Genomic DNA, 16460 nt, shown 5'->3' on the forward strand with positions numbered 1-16460 from the left:
TGAGGATTTTTGTTTTCTTGACATTGAGATGTAATCCATACCGAAGGCTGTGCTCTTTGATCTTCATCAGTAAATGTTTTAAGTCCTCTTCACTTTAAGCAAGCAAGGTTGTATCATCTGCAATCCTGATGCCACAGTTTTCTTCATAGAACCCAGCTTCTCAGATTATTTGCTCAGCATACAGTTTGAGTAAGTATGGTGAAAGAATACAGCCTTGTCACACACCTTTGTTAATTTTAAACCATTCAGTGTTCCCATGTTCTGTTCGAACAACTGCCTCTTGTGCCAGGTACAGATTCCTCATGAGCACAGTTAAGTGTTCTGGCATACTCATAACTTTGCAATGTTGTCCATAGCATGATCCACACAACCAAAAGCCTTTGCGTAATCAATAAAGCACAGGTAAACATCTTTCTGATATTCTCTGCTTTCAGCCAAGATCCATTGGACATCAGCAATGATAGCCGTCGTTCCATGGCCTCTTCTGAATCCAGCTTGAACCTCAAATACTAATTTGTTGTGTGTGTTTCTTAATATTGAGCAATAGACAAAACTAAAGGCTATTTTAGTGGTTCTTATGTAGAGTTCTGGAAATTTTACCATTATCCAAGGAAGAGATGTGCTTAAAACAATTTAAAGGGGTTGTGTGAGTCCCCCCTCCCTACACTCTTTTAATCTCTGTAAGTGATTGGACCACAATGATAGGAAGCAGAAGATAGAGCCTTTTCATTTTTTAAAATACAAGCTCAAGTCAGAAGCATAATGGACTATCTTTTCTCTTCCAAAATGTACTGGAGATTTTTAAAGTACAGAGCTTCACTGTATTAAGCTTAAGTGGTTTTCAGAGCTGTTCAAAGAACAAAGGACTCTGACATGGACTGGTGATGGTGCCTGATGTCTCGCTGTTGGAAGGAGTAAAACAGATGATCTTGGAGCGCTCACTTTTCTCTGCCGTTAGACTGGACCTTCTCAGCTTAGTCAGCACACCTCCTCAGCTTGCAAATCTGTTTGCCTGTCCTTGAGTCTTGGTTCAATTTCCTTGTCATCAGCAAGGGAGAAAGTACATAGTGTCTTTGTGTGGGGAGCTTCCTTGGGCCACCACTGAAAGACTGGTTCCCCAGCACACCTTGAGTTTTGCCCACTGGCTACGCTGGCTTCTGCCCAGCACTGCTACCAGAGGTATAATACACGTGCAATAAATTCATTCAGTTTTTTAAAGCAATTTTACTGAGACAATACTTTATGTATGATTCATTTTGATAATCTGTTTTTTCCAACATTTTATTATGAAATTTTTAAACATATAGAAAAGCTGAAAAAATTCTACATTGAGCCCACTCACAAATTATATAAATGAGATTATAAGGTTATGTTCTACAGTTAACCTTGTACTGTACTCGCTTTTTACCACATTGATACTACATTTTTTGACATTAAACTAGACCATTAGATCTTAACACTGAGTATTTCTGTTAGTCCAACAACTTTTCTTTTAACAGAAATATTTGATATTGTTGTTGGGTGCCGTCAAGTCAGTTATGACTCATGGCAACCCCATGCACAACACAATTAAACACTGTCCGGTCTTGCACCATCTCTACAATTGTTACACTTTAGCCTGTTGCTCCTGCCACTGTGCCAGTCCATCTCATTGGGGGTCTCCCTCTTTTTCACTGACCCTTCGCTTTTTCTTTTCTTTTTTTTATGTCCTTCTCCAGGGACTGGTTCCTCCTGATAACATGTCTAAGTATGAGAGACAAAGTCTCACAACTGTGGCTTCTAAGGAGCATTCTGGTTGTAGTTCTTCAAGATAGATGTTTCTTCTTCTGGCGGTCCATGGTACTTTCAGTGTTCTTCTCCAACACCATAGCTCAGATGCATCAATTCTTCTATGGTCTTCCTTGATTATTATCCAATTTTCACATGCATATGAGGCTACTGAAAATATCTTGGCTTGGGTCAGGCAAATACCTTAGTCCTCATACTGATTTTTTTGTTCTTGAAAAAACAGTGCAGCAGATTTGCCTAAAGCAACACATTTGATTTCTTTTTTTTCCCCCAAAACTTTTTATTGTGAATTGAGTGAAGAGTTACAGAGCAGATCATCAGTTTTACATTCAACAAATCATATACTTTGCTTCGTTTCATGGTTACAATCCCTTCCATGTACCAACAGTTAACAGTATTTATCTCTATTCTCTTTAACTATTGCACTCCTCCCTGTGCCTCCTGCTACCTTCATTTTTCCTCTGCTAACCTCCCTCTTGTTGTATTTTGCCTGCCCTGTCACCCCTGTTAGTGTATGTCTACCCTCTTGCCCATGAATAATTTCCTCTCCTCGCCCCCATCCTATAACCATCATAGATTGTTTCTGTTTTCAAGGAAACCTTTTTGTTGTTGTTGTTTCTCATGCAACTTTCATTGGTCCTGGGAAAGGAGGAAGGCACCCTGCCTCTCAGCCCAAGGGCCCCACACATAGTCCTCACTGCTTCTTGTTATCCACACAAATCTGCTCTGCCAGGCCTCCCTTTGCTGCCAAAGCTGCTCACAAGATGGTCCAGCTTCTTGGATTATTTGCTCAGCATTTAGATTGAATAAGTATTGTGAAAGTATACAACCCTGGCACACACCTTTCCTGATTTTAAACCATTCAGTATTCCCTTGTTCTGTTCTAATAGCTGCCGCTTGGTCTTTGTACAGGTTTCTCATGAGTACAATTAAAAGTGTTCTGAAATAACATTCTTCATAATATTCCCTGTAGCTTGTCATGAGCCACAGAGTCAAAAGTTTTTGCACAGAAAGTAAAGCACAGGTAAACATCTTTATGGTATTCTCTGCTTTCAGCCAAGATCCATCTGATGTCCCTACTTCCATGTCCTCTTCTAACTCTGGCTTAAATTTCTGGCAGCTTTCTCAATGTTCTGGTGCAGCTGCTTTTGAATTATCTTTAACAAAATTTTACTTGTGTGTGATATTAATGATTTTGTTCAACGATTTCTGCATTTTGTTGAGCCACATCTTTTCAGTGTGAACACATATACAGGTTTCTTCCAATCAGTTGGCCAGGTAACTGTCTTCCAATTTCTTGGCATAGATGAGTGAGTGCCTCCAGTGCTGCCTCAGTTTGTTAAAGATTTCAATTTGTATTCCAGCAATTCTTGGAGCCTTGTTTTTTGCCAATGCCTTCAGTGCAGCTTAGACTTCTTCCTTCAGTTCCATCAGTTCTTGATCATATGCTACCTATTGAAATAGTAAGCACCAACCTTTTTTCTTTACTTCTGTACACTTACTCTGTGTATACCTTTAGTTTTCTTTGATGGTTTTACATCATTCAATATTTTCCCCATAGAATCTTTCAGTATTGCATGTTGAGGCTTGAGTTTTTTCCTCAGTTCTTCCAACTTGAAAAATGATTAGTGTGTTCTTTCCTTTTGGCTTTCTAACTCCATCAAAGTCTTTGTATATTTCATTATAATATTTTACTTTGTCTTCTCAAGCTCAACAAATTTTCTCTTCAGCTCTTTGATTTCCTCATTTCTTCCATTTGCTTTATCATCTTTATGCTGGAGAGCAAATTTCAGAGTCTTTCATAACATTTTTGTGGTTTTTTTCCTTTTCTGTCTTTTTAATGACCTTTTGCTTTCTTTCTGTATGATGTTATAGATGTCATCCCATATCTCTTCTGGTCTGTATTGAATCTGTTCTTGAGATGATCTTTAAATTCAGTTGGGATATGTTCAAATTTATATATTGGCTCTCATGGATTTGTTTTAATTTCTTCAGCTTCAGCCAGGCTTGCCTATGAGCAGTTGATGGTCTGTTTTAGTCTGCCCCTGGCCTTGTGTGGCTGATAATACTGAGCTTTTCCACTGTCACTTTTCACAGATGTTGTCAGTTTGATTTTTGTGTAGTCTATCCAGTAAAGTCCAAATATATAGTTGCCTTTTATGTTCTTGTATTCTTCTCCAACACCAAAATTATCATGCATCAATTCTTCTGTATTGGTGTTGTTACGTGTCATCAAGTCAGTTCCAACTCATAGCAACCCTATATAGGGTTTCTGAGTAGCAGCTGGTGGGTTTGAACCATCAGCCTTGTGATTTGCAGTCCAATGCTGATCTTACAGTGGCACACCAGGAATCCAGTTCTTCTATGGTCTTCCTTATTCTTTGTCCTACTTTTCACTTTTTTTAAAAAAAGGTATTTGAAATGAGTAATTCATAGATGTTGAAAAATTTCTATCATGCAATCTCCAACATTGTTCAATCACCAAAACCTTATTTTCCAACTACTTATACTTCCTCTTTGTTTCCAACCTTCTCATTCTAATCACCAGTAGTTATTAATGCATCATGACTGCATGCTTGATCAATTTCAGACTGAAAAGTTGGTTGTTGTTGTTGTTATTGTTAAGAACCTTCAAGTTAGTTCTGACCCATTGAATTCTTCAGTTGTCAATGGCTCTTATCAGTTGATGTATAAATTTTAATAGTAGTGGTATTAACTGATCTTCCTTTTAGGCATTTGGATATTATCCTATTACAGACAGCATTATATTTCAAGATAGATCTTGAAATTTCTTTTTGACAGTGAGTGCAATGTCATTCCTCTTCAGTTTGCTGTTCTGGAATAGTATACCATATGGATTGTCTGATTCAAAATGGCAATTCCAGACCATTTCAATTCACTGATGTGTAGAATATCAGTCTTTCTTATGTGTGCCATTTCATTTTTGACAACTTCCAATTTTCCTAGATTTATACTTCATGCATTCTCTGTTCTGATTATCAGTGGATGTTTGCAGTTGTTTCTTTTTATTTTGAATTGTGCCCCTCAGCAAATGAAGGTCCCAAAAGCTTTACTTCATTCGCATCATCATGATCAACTCTACTTGGAAGAGGCAGCTCTTCCCCAGTTGTATTTTGAATGCCTTCCAACCTGAGGGACTCATCTTTTGGCACTATATCTGATGGTATTCATGTTTTCATCTTTCAGCACTGTATCTGAGAATGTTCTGCTGCTATTCACAATGTTTTCAGTGGCTAACCATTCAGAAGTAATCTGCCTCTACTTATTCCTCATCCACCTTAATCTGGAAGCTCCCCTGAAACCTGTCCACCATGGGTAAACCTGCTGATATTTAAAATACTGGCATAACTCCCAGCATCACAGCAACACACAAGCTGCCACAGTATGACAAACTGACAGTAGTCCCACTGACTTTCATCTTACACTTTGGATAACCTGGTTAGAATTTTAGCCTTTTAAAAAAGTAAATTGTTTGTGTGTTGCCTGTCTTCAACATTGTCTTCATGTAAATGATTTCAAGTTAACAGCACATAGTTTTCCCTTACTTTAGCTTTCTAACCAGTAACAGAAACCCCTAGTGACCTCTCAAAGAGACATGTGCGTCACAAGAACAGTACAGTTTTGCTTCTGTCTGCCCCAATTCAGGAAGTTGGAGGCCCCCTGGGTTACCAGACAGCTGAGACTTCTGTTGGGACCAGTTGAAACTTGTTATATATAACAGTGTGTGCCAGGTTCTTGGGAAAGTTGAATAAAATTTCAAGCCTCAGCTGGAGCTGACAGTTGTTTTTTTGTTGCTCTACAGAATAAAAAGGGCACAGAGTTGCTGCTTGGAGTGGATGCCCTAGGGCTTCACATATATGACCCTGAGAACAGGCTGACCCCTAAAATCTCCTTCCCGTGGAATGAAATTCGAAACATCTCCTACAGCGACAAGGAGGTAGGACATGTTTGTACTGCAGATACCACTGTGGCCCAGGGACAGAGCTGCTCTTGTCTCACCCCAGAGCTCAAGCTTTCCACACTAGGCTGTCTTCTTAGTATTAGGAAAGTCTTTTCATTCTCAGACTTTTGCATTAAAAAAAAAATTTTTTTTATAGTACTTACAGAACACTACTGTCATCATAAGGAGCTCTGGTAGCGTAGTGGTTACGAGTCAGTCTGCTAGCCTCACGGTCAGCAGTTCGAAACTACCAGACATTTTACAGGAGAAAGATGAGGCTTTCTGCTCCTGTAAAGATTTACAGCCTAGGGTTGCTATGAGTTAGAACTGACTCCACGGCACAACCACCACCTCCGTTTTCCTGGAGTCCTGGTGTGGTGCTGTAGGATAAAGCACTGGACCACAAGGTCGATTTGAATAGCAAGGTTGGTGCTCCTTGGAAACTATGAGTCACTGTGAGTCGGAACCAACTCAATGGCATTTAACAAAAATTGTCATCTTTATTTAAAGGCAACACTAAAGCCTGCTGCTGACTAAGAAGAGACTGAGAAGCTAAACTTGGTCTAGGCTAAACAACTCACAAACAAAATACCTTTTTCTTATTACTTGGTGAGAAATTCTCCTGGTATTTTAAGTTGGGTATATATTGAGCCCAGTCTCTGTATCCAGAGCTTGATTTATGTGATGGAGAAATGCACTGTATGCATTGTATGTAGAAACACAGGGGGCTTCAAAAAGTTCAAGGAAAAATTCCATTATCCCTGCATCCCATTTTTCCATAAGCTTTTTGAAACCTTCTCATATGGAGTTCTGGTGTGGCGTTGTAGGATAAGCAACAGACTGCTACCTGTAAGTGTCGGCCATACAAACCCACCAGACACTCCTCAGAAACTCTCTGTAGGATCACTGTGCATCTCTGATGGCAATTAACAACAACATACATGAGTTGGAACCAACCTTATATAGGGGTTCCAAGGCTGTAAGTCTTTGTGGGAACAGCAAACCTCACCTTTCTCCCTTGGAATAGCTGGTGGACATGAACCACCTCCTTCTGGTTCACAGTCCAGTGCTAATCCTACATAGCCTCCATACTCCCATATGTTGTTGTTAAGTGCTTTCGAGCCATAATGGCCCTGTATAGGGTTGCCAAGGCTGCAAATCTTTGCGGAAGCAGAAAGCCCCATATTTCTTCCACTGAGCTACCTGCTAATCTTGTGAATGGTTAGCAGCCCAGCTTGTCATCCTCTATGCTCCCAGGGCTGTATATCATATCACTTGTGATATAAATGAGAGTATAAGTTTAATGTACTTATAAGAATTTAAGAATAATTAAGTTGGAATAACTTAAAAATTAAACAGTCTTCGAGAATTGGAATATTTCTATACAGGATTGCCTTTTCCTAATGCTTTAATCCCTCTCTGCCTTCCCTCCCCCTTCTCTTCCTTCCCAGTTGAGCTTCTTTCTTTGAAACATTCTGGCTTTGAACTTTTTCTAAGTCATTTTCCCAGGAGATGCACTTTTAGGTATTTCTTTTTCAAAGCACTAACACTCAAAGCTCCACAAGACTGAAGGCAGTAGGTGTACCGTGGTGTGGTAGTTACTCATCTCCAATTTCATAAAATCTGTTTACTGCACATGTACACATTTGTGTGCTAAAGGCTCCCCAAACACTCATTCTTCAAAGAACCCAAGGATTTAAGTCTCCCTAAGTACGGCTTGACTCAATAAACTCTAATATACCCTCTCCAGGGGCCAGGCACCATCATGTTCTATCATGTCAATAACTCAGGCAGTAAGAGGGCCCCAAGCTGACTTGACAGAATAGGAAGTAGTCTTGGTAGTTATGCATGACAGCCGAGCTGTCAAAACAGAAATGTTAGTTTATTTTAAGTGATCCATTGATTCTTTGTGTGCACCCTGGCATGGTGCAGAGCCTGTGGTTTCCCCACTACTTGTGGTTTCCCACTGACAGCTCTGGGGTTTGACAGCAAGACCCAAAATAAGCTCACAGAATTCACAAATAGCAGTCTACACAAGAGCAATACTGCTTCTAAGTTCTCTTGACACAAAGCTAAACAAAGAATCAATTTTTTTTTGCCCTCAATGTGTTAACTCCTTGTTGGACAATATAGCATGTGAAAGAAATGCTCAAGAATATATCTTACCAAGCATTTTTATCTGCTCAGCAAGTCTTCCTTGGAAATGAGTATCTATTTGTAAATGCATCATTGAAATCTGATTATCTGTCTTGTCCCATCTGGGAAGGTTGAGAGCAGTGGTTGCTGTTGGTGTTTTGTATGCTTTGGTGTGGCACTGTGGGTTAAGGCACTGGACTGCAAATTGCCTTGAGCCACAAGGTCAGCGGTTCAAGCTCACCAGCTGCTCCTCGGAAACCCTGTACCAGGGTTGCTATGGGTCAGAACTGATTCAACAGCAGTTAACAACAGCAATAATTATTAAACTACACCCACTCCTTGGAGTTCAGGTGTGGCTCCATAGAATGTGTACTGCATGCTAACCACAAGGTCAGCGGTTCAAACCCACCAGTCGTCACTCCTAGGAAATTCTATACAGGCTGGCTGTGAGTCAGAACCGATTTGAAGGCACTTAACAACAACAAGCCTCTCCTTGGTGTTCCTCTTTCTTTCCCCTTCAATTTCAGGAACTCTGGTTTTTTTTTCTATTGCAGTATATTTTTTACTTCTGCTTTATGTCTTTTATTAGCAGCTTTCATCAAATTATCCCCAGGTTCAGTCTCTTTTAATGATTCCTTGTATACTGTCAAGTCAAATCTAGACTCTCCTGTCATTTATTCCTCACCTGCCCACTCCTGCCTCCATCCTATGTAAATCTCTTTGTCTGGAGCTTTTCCCTCAACATTACTCTTTTTTCTCTCTCTCACACATACACTGTGCTCATTTCCCCATCTCTGCCTTTGTTTCTGTTGCTTACACTATTCCCCTTCATCCTACTTTTTAGCTTCTCTGTCATGTTCTTTTCAAGACCAGCTTAAGTCCCTATTACTTAACATAGATCTTTTCTGCATTCCCAGGCATCGAGTTGGTTCTGACTCATAACAATCCTGTATAGGGTTTTCAAGGAGCGGCTGGTGTGCTTGAACCACCAACCCTCTGGTCCAAGTGGACCTTGCAGTCCAGTGCTTATCCTACAGTGCCACACCAGGCAGTGCTAATTTATCATGTAATATCTTGTGTAGTCGATTGTTTTTAGCCTGCTTCCAACTAAATGGTGAGCTTCATGGAGGTGAGTCTCCTGCCTTTGGCTCAGCAGTGGACCCTCAAGGTTGGGGCCACCAAGCGTTCTTATTTCAGTCACCAAGCATTCCTTCCACACACCCACACGGAAGATGGTGGTGATCTTGAACTAGCACAGCCTCAGACTTGGTGCTCTCAGAGTCTTATGTTTTCACCTTGGCTTAGTGCCTAGCTACCAAGAAGTGAGGACCAGGCACAGTCTTAGGCTGGTTCTTTGGCAGTGGTTGCTGGTTTTGTGAAATTTCCCACTTGGTGATAACATTCTAGTTTGTTTGTCTAAAACTATTTTTTGCTTCTTTTAGTTTACAATTAAACCACTGGATAAAAAAATTGATGTCTTCAAATTTAACTCCTCAAAGCTTCGTGTTAATAAATTGGTAAGTGGAGATTCTGGTTTTTATTACTGATGACTGTAGATTTTCTGTGAAATTGAATGCTTCTGTCTAGAGAGTATCAGAATGTCATTTTGTAAGGCATAAAATGAGAACTCACCAGACATGCTTTGCTGATGGGCCTTGAAAGACTCTTCTCTTTTTTAGCTTAACCTAAAGAGTCAAACCTAAATTTTGTGATAAAGTTTTAAGCATTGTTTTTGTTGAAATAATTCATACATGGTGGATGGTGGTCATGTGCCATAGAGTCGGCTCCGACTTACAGTGACCCTGTGTAGGGTTTCTGAGGTTATAAATCTTTATGGGAGCAGAAAGCCTCATCTTTCTCCCAAGAAGCATCTGGTAACTTCAAACTGCTGACCTTTTAGTTAGCAGCCCAACTTGTACCCCCCTATATTACCAGAGCTCCTTAATTCATGCCTATATAAGGATAAATATAATGTATATGCTACGGGGGTTAAAAATGTTTGTGGGAAAACTCCATTAACTTTTAATTCCATTTTCTCACAAGCTTTTTGAGGCCCTCATATACGATATAAAGAATAATGAAAATGAATACCTATGTACCCATTACCCTGCGTTAAGAAATGGCACATTCCTAATAATGGAGTCCCTGGTGTGTTGCTGCAGGATAATATGCTGGGCCACAAGGTCATTGGTTCAAACCCATCAGCCATTCCTTGGAAACCCTATATAGGTACCTATGGGTCGGAACCAACTCAATAGCACTTAACAACAATACTGTTGGCAGGAGAAAGATGAGGCTGCCTATTCGTGGGAGGATATATAGTCTCGGAAACTCTATATAGGGTGCTATGAGTTAGGATCAACTCAATAGCAGTGACTTTGGGGTTTGGTAATACTACTGAAGAATGGTTAACCATTGTTGATGCAGTGGTTAGACACTTGGCTGCTAACTGAAAAGTTGGCCGTTCAAACCCACACACTGCTCTGTAGGAGAAAGATATACCAGTCTGCTTCCCTAAAAATGTATAGCTGAGTAAACCCTATAGGGCATTTCTACACTATACTACAGGGTTGCTATGAGTTGTAATTGACTTGATGGCAGTAGATTTTTTCTGTTTTGTTTCTTAACGATCATACAGATATCCTGTGTTCGAAAACTTTCAAGGTTTCAATCTTCACTATTTAAGCCTTCGATACTTCTGGAATTGGTTGTTGTGTGGTGTGAGGAAGGGATCCAACTTATATTTTTTTCTGTATGATTAACATAGTCCCAGCTCAACTTGCTGAATAATCTTGCCTGATCTGTAGAGCCATATCCCAATTTAGGAGAGTGAGATGCATCCAGAAGACATGATGAAGTGTCCTTTATTCATTCCTCTCTTTACTTGTGATTTTTACCTCCTGGCTATCCGAGACATCTTCATTTTGCAAAAGGTCATTAGTAGAACTTGGATATTTTACCCCATTCTTTTCCTCTTCAGGTCCACTACCCTCAAGAGCCCACAGATGAAGTTGTTGTAGCACTGATGAGCTGGTAGGCTCAGAAGTAAATGTGTGGGTTTAACATTTCTTCTACTCCCCTGGCCACAGATTCTCCAGCTCTGTATTGGGAACCATGACCTCTTTATGAGGAGAAGGAAAGCTGATTCTTTGGAAGTTCAGCAGATGAAAGCCCAGGCTAGGGAGGAGAAGGCTAGAAAGCAGGTGAGCCACTATTTGAACTGATGTTGTCGCTGCTTGTTCGATCTTAGCCTGGGTGGCAAGGAGTGGTTGTGAGTTGGCAGGTGTTGTTCGGCCATGGTACACCTGCTCTTATTTTATTCCTGTTGGTTGATGTCCAGCTGATGGGATGTCAACTCTGGAGATGAGGAGGAAACCTCTCTTGTTACTTCTGTGCCTAGTGAAATTGGGTCTGATTAACACACGTTGAGATAACTTAGCACCTGTGCATCCATCCCTCTTTTTTTGTTGTTGCCTGCCTGACTCCCTTGCTGGGCCTTCTCTTTGTATAATTAGATAGTGATAGAATGTGGGGCAGCATTTCAGTGCTTGCTGCTGGAATGCTAATTAGACTCACGGCAGCACTTCCCACTGCAGGCCCGCTCCACAGCTGCTCCTGGTCCACAGCAGGAGGGGCCCAGTGAGGATCAGCGGACTGCATGAGCTGCATCATTGTTTCCTACTCCTGGACCTTTACTCCTCACTGAAATCCACACAACTCATTCGAGCCTTGCTGCTGAGAATATCAATTGTGTTTGGGGGTGAACTGTTAGATGACAGTGGTAGCAACTGTAATCAGCTTTCCCCAGGACCTGCAGGCGTCGTAATTAGTCTGTGCACTGCACTCTGACTTGGCTACACCAGAGCAGCAGGCTCCCTGCCCTGGACTGAGAACCACACACCCAGTCTGATGCCCTGGGCCTTCAGCTTTTCTTCTTGCTTTCGAGAGAACAGCCTGAGATAGCACTTTGGGGATGGGGGGTTGGGTTTTATCAGACAAAGAAATGCTTTGGAACCAACTTGTGAGAAATGTTGTCCGTACTGACAAATGCTCAAGTAATCCAATCTTTACTCATTTTAGCAAGAGTGAGGTTTTCTTTATTCGATTTTGCAAAACCTGATGCCCAACCCAGTAAACACACATAGCCCACCACAAACGGTTTTTATTCTTGCCCCCCAAAAGCCCCTCCTCCAGTTCCAGTTCCCCATATACAAGTCTGTGGCATGTCCCATTTTCCCTCCCTCCTAGAGAAGCCAAAATGTCTTGCCCATGGTCTTAGTGACTGTATTCTTATTTAAAGTTCCTAGTCCTAGAACAGCCTGCTTAGGTTTCCCTGGATGCAAATCAACAATCTCTCTGCCTGGTCTAGCAAGCTCATGAATTCCTGAAGATGGACCACACCCACAAGAGTTATTTGTCACAAACTCAGGGTCATAGGGGCAACTTCTAGAAGAGTCCTCTTTGACCTCCTTTCCAGCGGAGCAAAGCTTAGAAGTCAGAGATCTGAAAAGAGCTAGGAGGATGTGGGCCTCGGGCTCTGACAGTGACTAACTCATACCCCTAACAGACGTGCCCTACCTGTAGAGCTGGTAACTGAGGAGGCTCCATGGCCCAGAGGGGCAAACCTGTGCCTTCTGAGACTTCATCTGTGACCTTAAGTGGAGCTGAGTGAGATCTCTTTTTCTGTCTCACATAAAAGATCATACCATACCTCGATGCTTTTGTTAGCAATAAACTACTTTGCAAAAGGGATGGAGGTCTCAGTGAAAGGCTGACATTGGGCTGTTTTTCAAGTGATGAATGAAAAGGATGTAATAATCTACTTGGATTCTTTGGATGGTACAGTCAATATGCTCAGCCCCTTACCAAAAGGTCCAGTTTAAGCCTACCCAGAAGCACCTTGGAAGAAAGGCCTGGCAACCCATTTCCAAAAAAAAAAACTGCATTGAAACCCTAAGGAGTACAGTTGCACTTTAGACAGTCATGAGGTCACCATGTGTCAGAATGACTCTAAGGCAGTGGCAGCTGGTGTTTTTTGTTTTTCAAATAATCACTTAGCATTATAATGGAAATCAGACCTTTGGGCCAAGCTTCTCATTGACCTATGAGAGGGCAAGTACAAACTTGACAGTATTTCATTGCTCATCTTTACACTGTTCTTTCAAGTTCTCATGGTTTTTTTTTTTTTTTTTTGGCTGGTTAGAAAAAGCAGTTTTAGAAATCTTGTGTTACTAGAGCTTGGAGTAAGGTTGAAGCAGGAAGTAAGTATTTAAGCATGTCCTCATTATCTAAGCAAAGTATCATGCAGGGGTCACTTCTAGCTTCTGCTTTCTGAACTGGGTCAGTAGCTGATGATCATGCAGAATGGCACTTGTCCTGTGCATGTTCTCCTTATTAAACTCAGCATGTGGCCCAACTAATGCAGTGATCTAGAAGACAAGGTGGCGGTGGCTCTGTGCTGGTGCCTTGAGGTTGGCAGCTGTGTTCCTGGCTAGACTCAGGAGTTGCTGCTACGTGGGGCTGTAAAATTCTGTGCCACAATTACTGCAGCTTCCGCCTGTGAAATACAGCGTGCGAACTGTTGATGTATCCTGCAAAACAGTTCCGTCCTCTCTTAGGCAGAGGCAAGAGTGGAGAGATTCTTGATGGAATTTAAGGTGCAGGAGGGGCCCCCAAGAATTAGAAATGGCAAGGGCCTCATTCAACCAGAGTAGAAAGCAATCTGTTTGTGGGGTTTCATTTCAGTGAGAAAGAAAGCTTCGTTGTGTCTTTAGGTCAGAGCCACCCATGATTTTCCAGCCCCAAGAGGGGAGGGGTGAGGTAGCATCTGCAGCACTTGAGTGTAAAGGATGTAGCCTCCTTCTCTCTGGCTGACACTGGTTGCCTTGTGGTTTTTGGTTTGGGGGTGGTTTTTTTGTTGTTTTTTTTTGCCTTGATATTTTGTTTGCCATTTACCACTAAATTTTTCTTCCTAAAGGCATTGCTTTTAACTTACCAACTGATTTGGAAAGAGGGTGGTGGAGATGAAAATGGCACTTGCTTCCTAAAGTAAAGGGAGGGAAAGGACCCCCAGGGGTGGTGCAGGGGCTTGGATGTTCATGGGGACCTTCGAAGCCCTAGGTCTGGGGCCCCATGACTGTGACTGCTTTTGTTCCCTCTCAGATGGAGCGGCAGCGTCTTGCTCGTGAGAAGCAGATGAGAGAAGAGGCTGAACGCACGAGGGACGAGTTGGAGAGGAGGCTGCTGCAGATGAAAGAGGAAGCAACAATGGCCAATGAAGCTCTGGTGATTCCTGAGGCTCCTGGGAGGCTACATCAGAACGGCCTTGAATTAGGGACATTCCCTCTGACAAGTTTTATTTCCACTTAAAAAAGAGAGAGAGAAAGAAAGAAAACCAGGTGCCTTTAGAGCCACCCATGCTGGCAGATACAGACAGAGGCTGAGTTCCTGAACAGCAGCCAGGATCACCTGGAGGCCTGGGGTCTGAGCCTCAGCATGTGATGCTCCGGGCTGGCTCACTCTCTGGGGTGTTGAGCAGCCGTCCTTTGCATTGGGGTGTTGAGGAGCATCCCTAGCTTGGACCCGCTATATACCAATAACACCCTTACCCCTGGTAGTGACAATTGAAACAGTCTCCAGATATTGTCATATGTCCCCTGGGGGGCCAAATCACCTCTGGGTTTTAATCTGATTTAAAGGAAAAGAACAGAGTTTGGGTTGGTTTCCTCCTCAGTTAAGTAATTAACTAAAAAAAAAAAAAAAAAGATGCTCTCTCTTGTTCTCCTTGGATGGAGGCTTGCAGGACCCTTCTGGTATGACTTGTCATCTGTCACAGAGTCCCTGGGGGCACTCAGTGGCAAGCCCTAAGGAATCTGAGATGATTTCTTGTTGACCTGAGTGTCTGTCGCCAGATCTGGGTCTAACAGTACTTTTCTGCAGATGCGATCTGAGGAGACAGCCGACCTGTTGGCAGAAAAGGCTCAGATCACAGAAGAAGAGGCAAAACTGCTAGCACAGAAGGCCGCAGAGGCTGAGCAGGAAATGCAACGCATCAAAGCCACAGCCATCCGGACAGAGGAGGAGAAGCGTCTGATGGAACAGAAGGTTCTTGAGGCAGAGGTTCTGGCGCTGAAGATGGCTGAGGAGTCTGAGAGGAGGTCAGTGAAGAGCCTGGCCACAGCTTTCTGCTTCTTCATCTCTGGTGCAAGAGAGAGGGTCCTTCCTTGAGAAGTCAGGGAAGGCTGGGTGCTCAGTTCTAGTTGAGAGCTAGCGCTGTTAGAAGGGTACCAAAACTTGGTGCTCTTCTTGTGTGGACCTCTTTGGTCTTGAATGTACCTTCACAAGCAGCTCCTCTCTCTTTGGTAGCTGTGTTTACAGTAAAACCATCGACCATGTCCAAAGATTGATTTTAACTGAAGAGATAGATGTGAGGAGGCTCTTTTTGCACTAAAATAATATAGTTCTTTTCCCTTTCATTTAGAGGTGGGGACAGGGGAGCAGCCATTGCTTACATTTAAAGCGAAGGCTAAACCCCCACTTCCTTTAATGCATTCCTAGTGCAGTGTCTCCTGAGGCAGATGGGAGACAAGGGTCAGAGTCCTCTCTGTAACCAGGATGTCCCCACTCATGATCAGTAGAAGGATAGAACAATCCAGAGATTCTTCTGGGCTCTGGATGTTCGGGTTTTACAGCCGTCATATAAACACTGGCATGCTCCCCACAGCATTTGGCTTTATTGGTTTACGACTCTTGAAGTTGACTTTTAGCTACCCTGATGCGTTCACTACCATTCTCTGCTCTACTCTCTGTACATCATTTTGCGAATATTGTTCCTTGCCTGCCCCACCTTGGTCCCCTTTCTTCCAGTATGTAGTCACATATCCTGCATGTGATGCATGCTGGGCTGACTTCCCTATGCCAGGTTCTCTCAGTGCTACACCCTGCCTGTGTCCTAAGAGGGTGCCTGTAGATGCTGTTGCTCCTTCCAATGGTGAATGAAAGTCGGCCCTTACCCCACAGTTGTCAAGACTCCACTCCTTCTGTCTTCTTCTGCCTTTTGTGATCCCATGTAAGACTTTTGGTTCACTGTACACTTACCAGAAGCGAAGCACAGAAAGCTCTGGCCCCTCTCTACCATTTCTTCTCCCTTTACACCAACTGCAACGATTCTTATTTGACGCTTCTTTCCACTTCCCAGTTCTTCCAGTTTAGATTTACCACTTAAAATGAATAGTACCCAGGAATGTTGTGCTGGCTTTGGAAGGTTTGATTTCATGCAGTTATCCTTACTCTCTACCCCATGGTTTTCGTTCATCTGCTCAGCTGCTGTCCTCTGGGTTAGCCTATGACCAGTGGGGGTTTCCTCTGTTATCCTCTCTAGGGTAGGGATTTTTTCCCTCCACTCTGTACTATGTGCAGCTGATAGCTCTAGTCATCCTTGCAGGGCCAAGGAGGCAGATCAGCTGAAACAGGACCTACAGGAAGCCCGAGAAGCAGAGCGGAGGGCCAAGCAGAAGCTCCTGGAAATCTCCACCAAGCCCACATACCCGGTGAGCATGCGGGGAGGCTGGTGGTC

General features: G+C 42.6%; 1 protein-coding gene across 7 annotated transcripts in view; it reads left to right on the top strand.

The window, feature by feature from the left end:
• The window catches only part of NF2 (neurofibromin 2 (merlin)), a 101607-nt gene that overhangs the window by 68209 nt on the left and 16938 nt on the right, over positions 1-16460 (top strand). For 5 of the 7 annotated variants that reach the window (XM_006869219.1, XM_006869224.1, XM_006869220.1 and 2 more), the window contains 6 exons: positions 5612-5746; positions 9328-9402; positions 10975-11088; positions 14048-14170; positions 14825-15042; positions 16329-16434. The exons of 1 other annotated variant lie outside the window; for it this stretch is intronic. In XM_006869219.1, the coding sequence (XP_006869281.1) occupies positions 5612-5746; positions 9328-9402; positions 10975-11088; positions 14048-14170; positions 14825-15042; positions 16329-16434 (771 nt within the window). The remainder of the gene's footprint in view (positions 1-5611; positions 5747-9327; positions 9403-10974; positions 11089-14047; positions 14171-14824; positions 15043-16328; positions 16435-16460) is intronic. One more of the 7 variants, XM_006869221.1, reaches the window with a different exon arrangement.

The sequence above is a fragment of the Chrysochloris asiatica genome, unplaced genomic scaffold (genome assembly GCF_000296735.1).
Source record: "Chrysochloris asiatica unplaced genomic scaffold, ChrAsi1.0 scaffold00128, whole genome shotgun sequence".
Lineage (NCBI taxonomy): Eukaryota > Metazoa > Chordata > Mammalia > Afrosoricida > Chrysochloridae > Chrysochloris > Chrysochloris asiatica.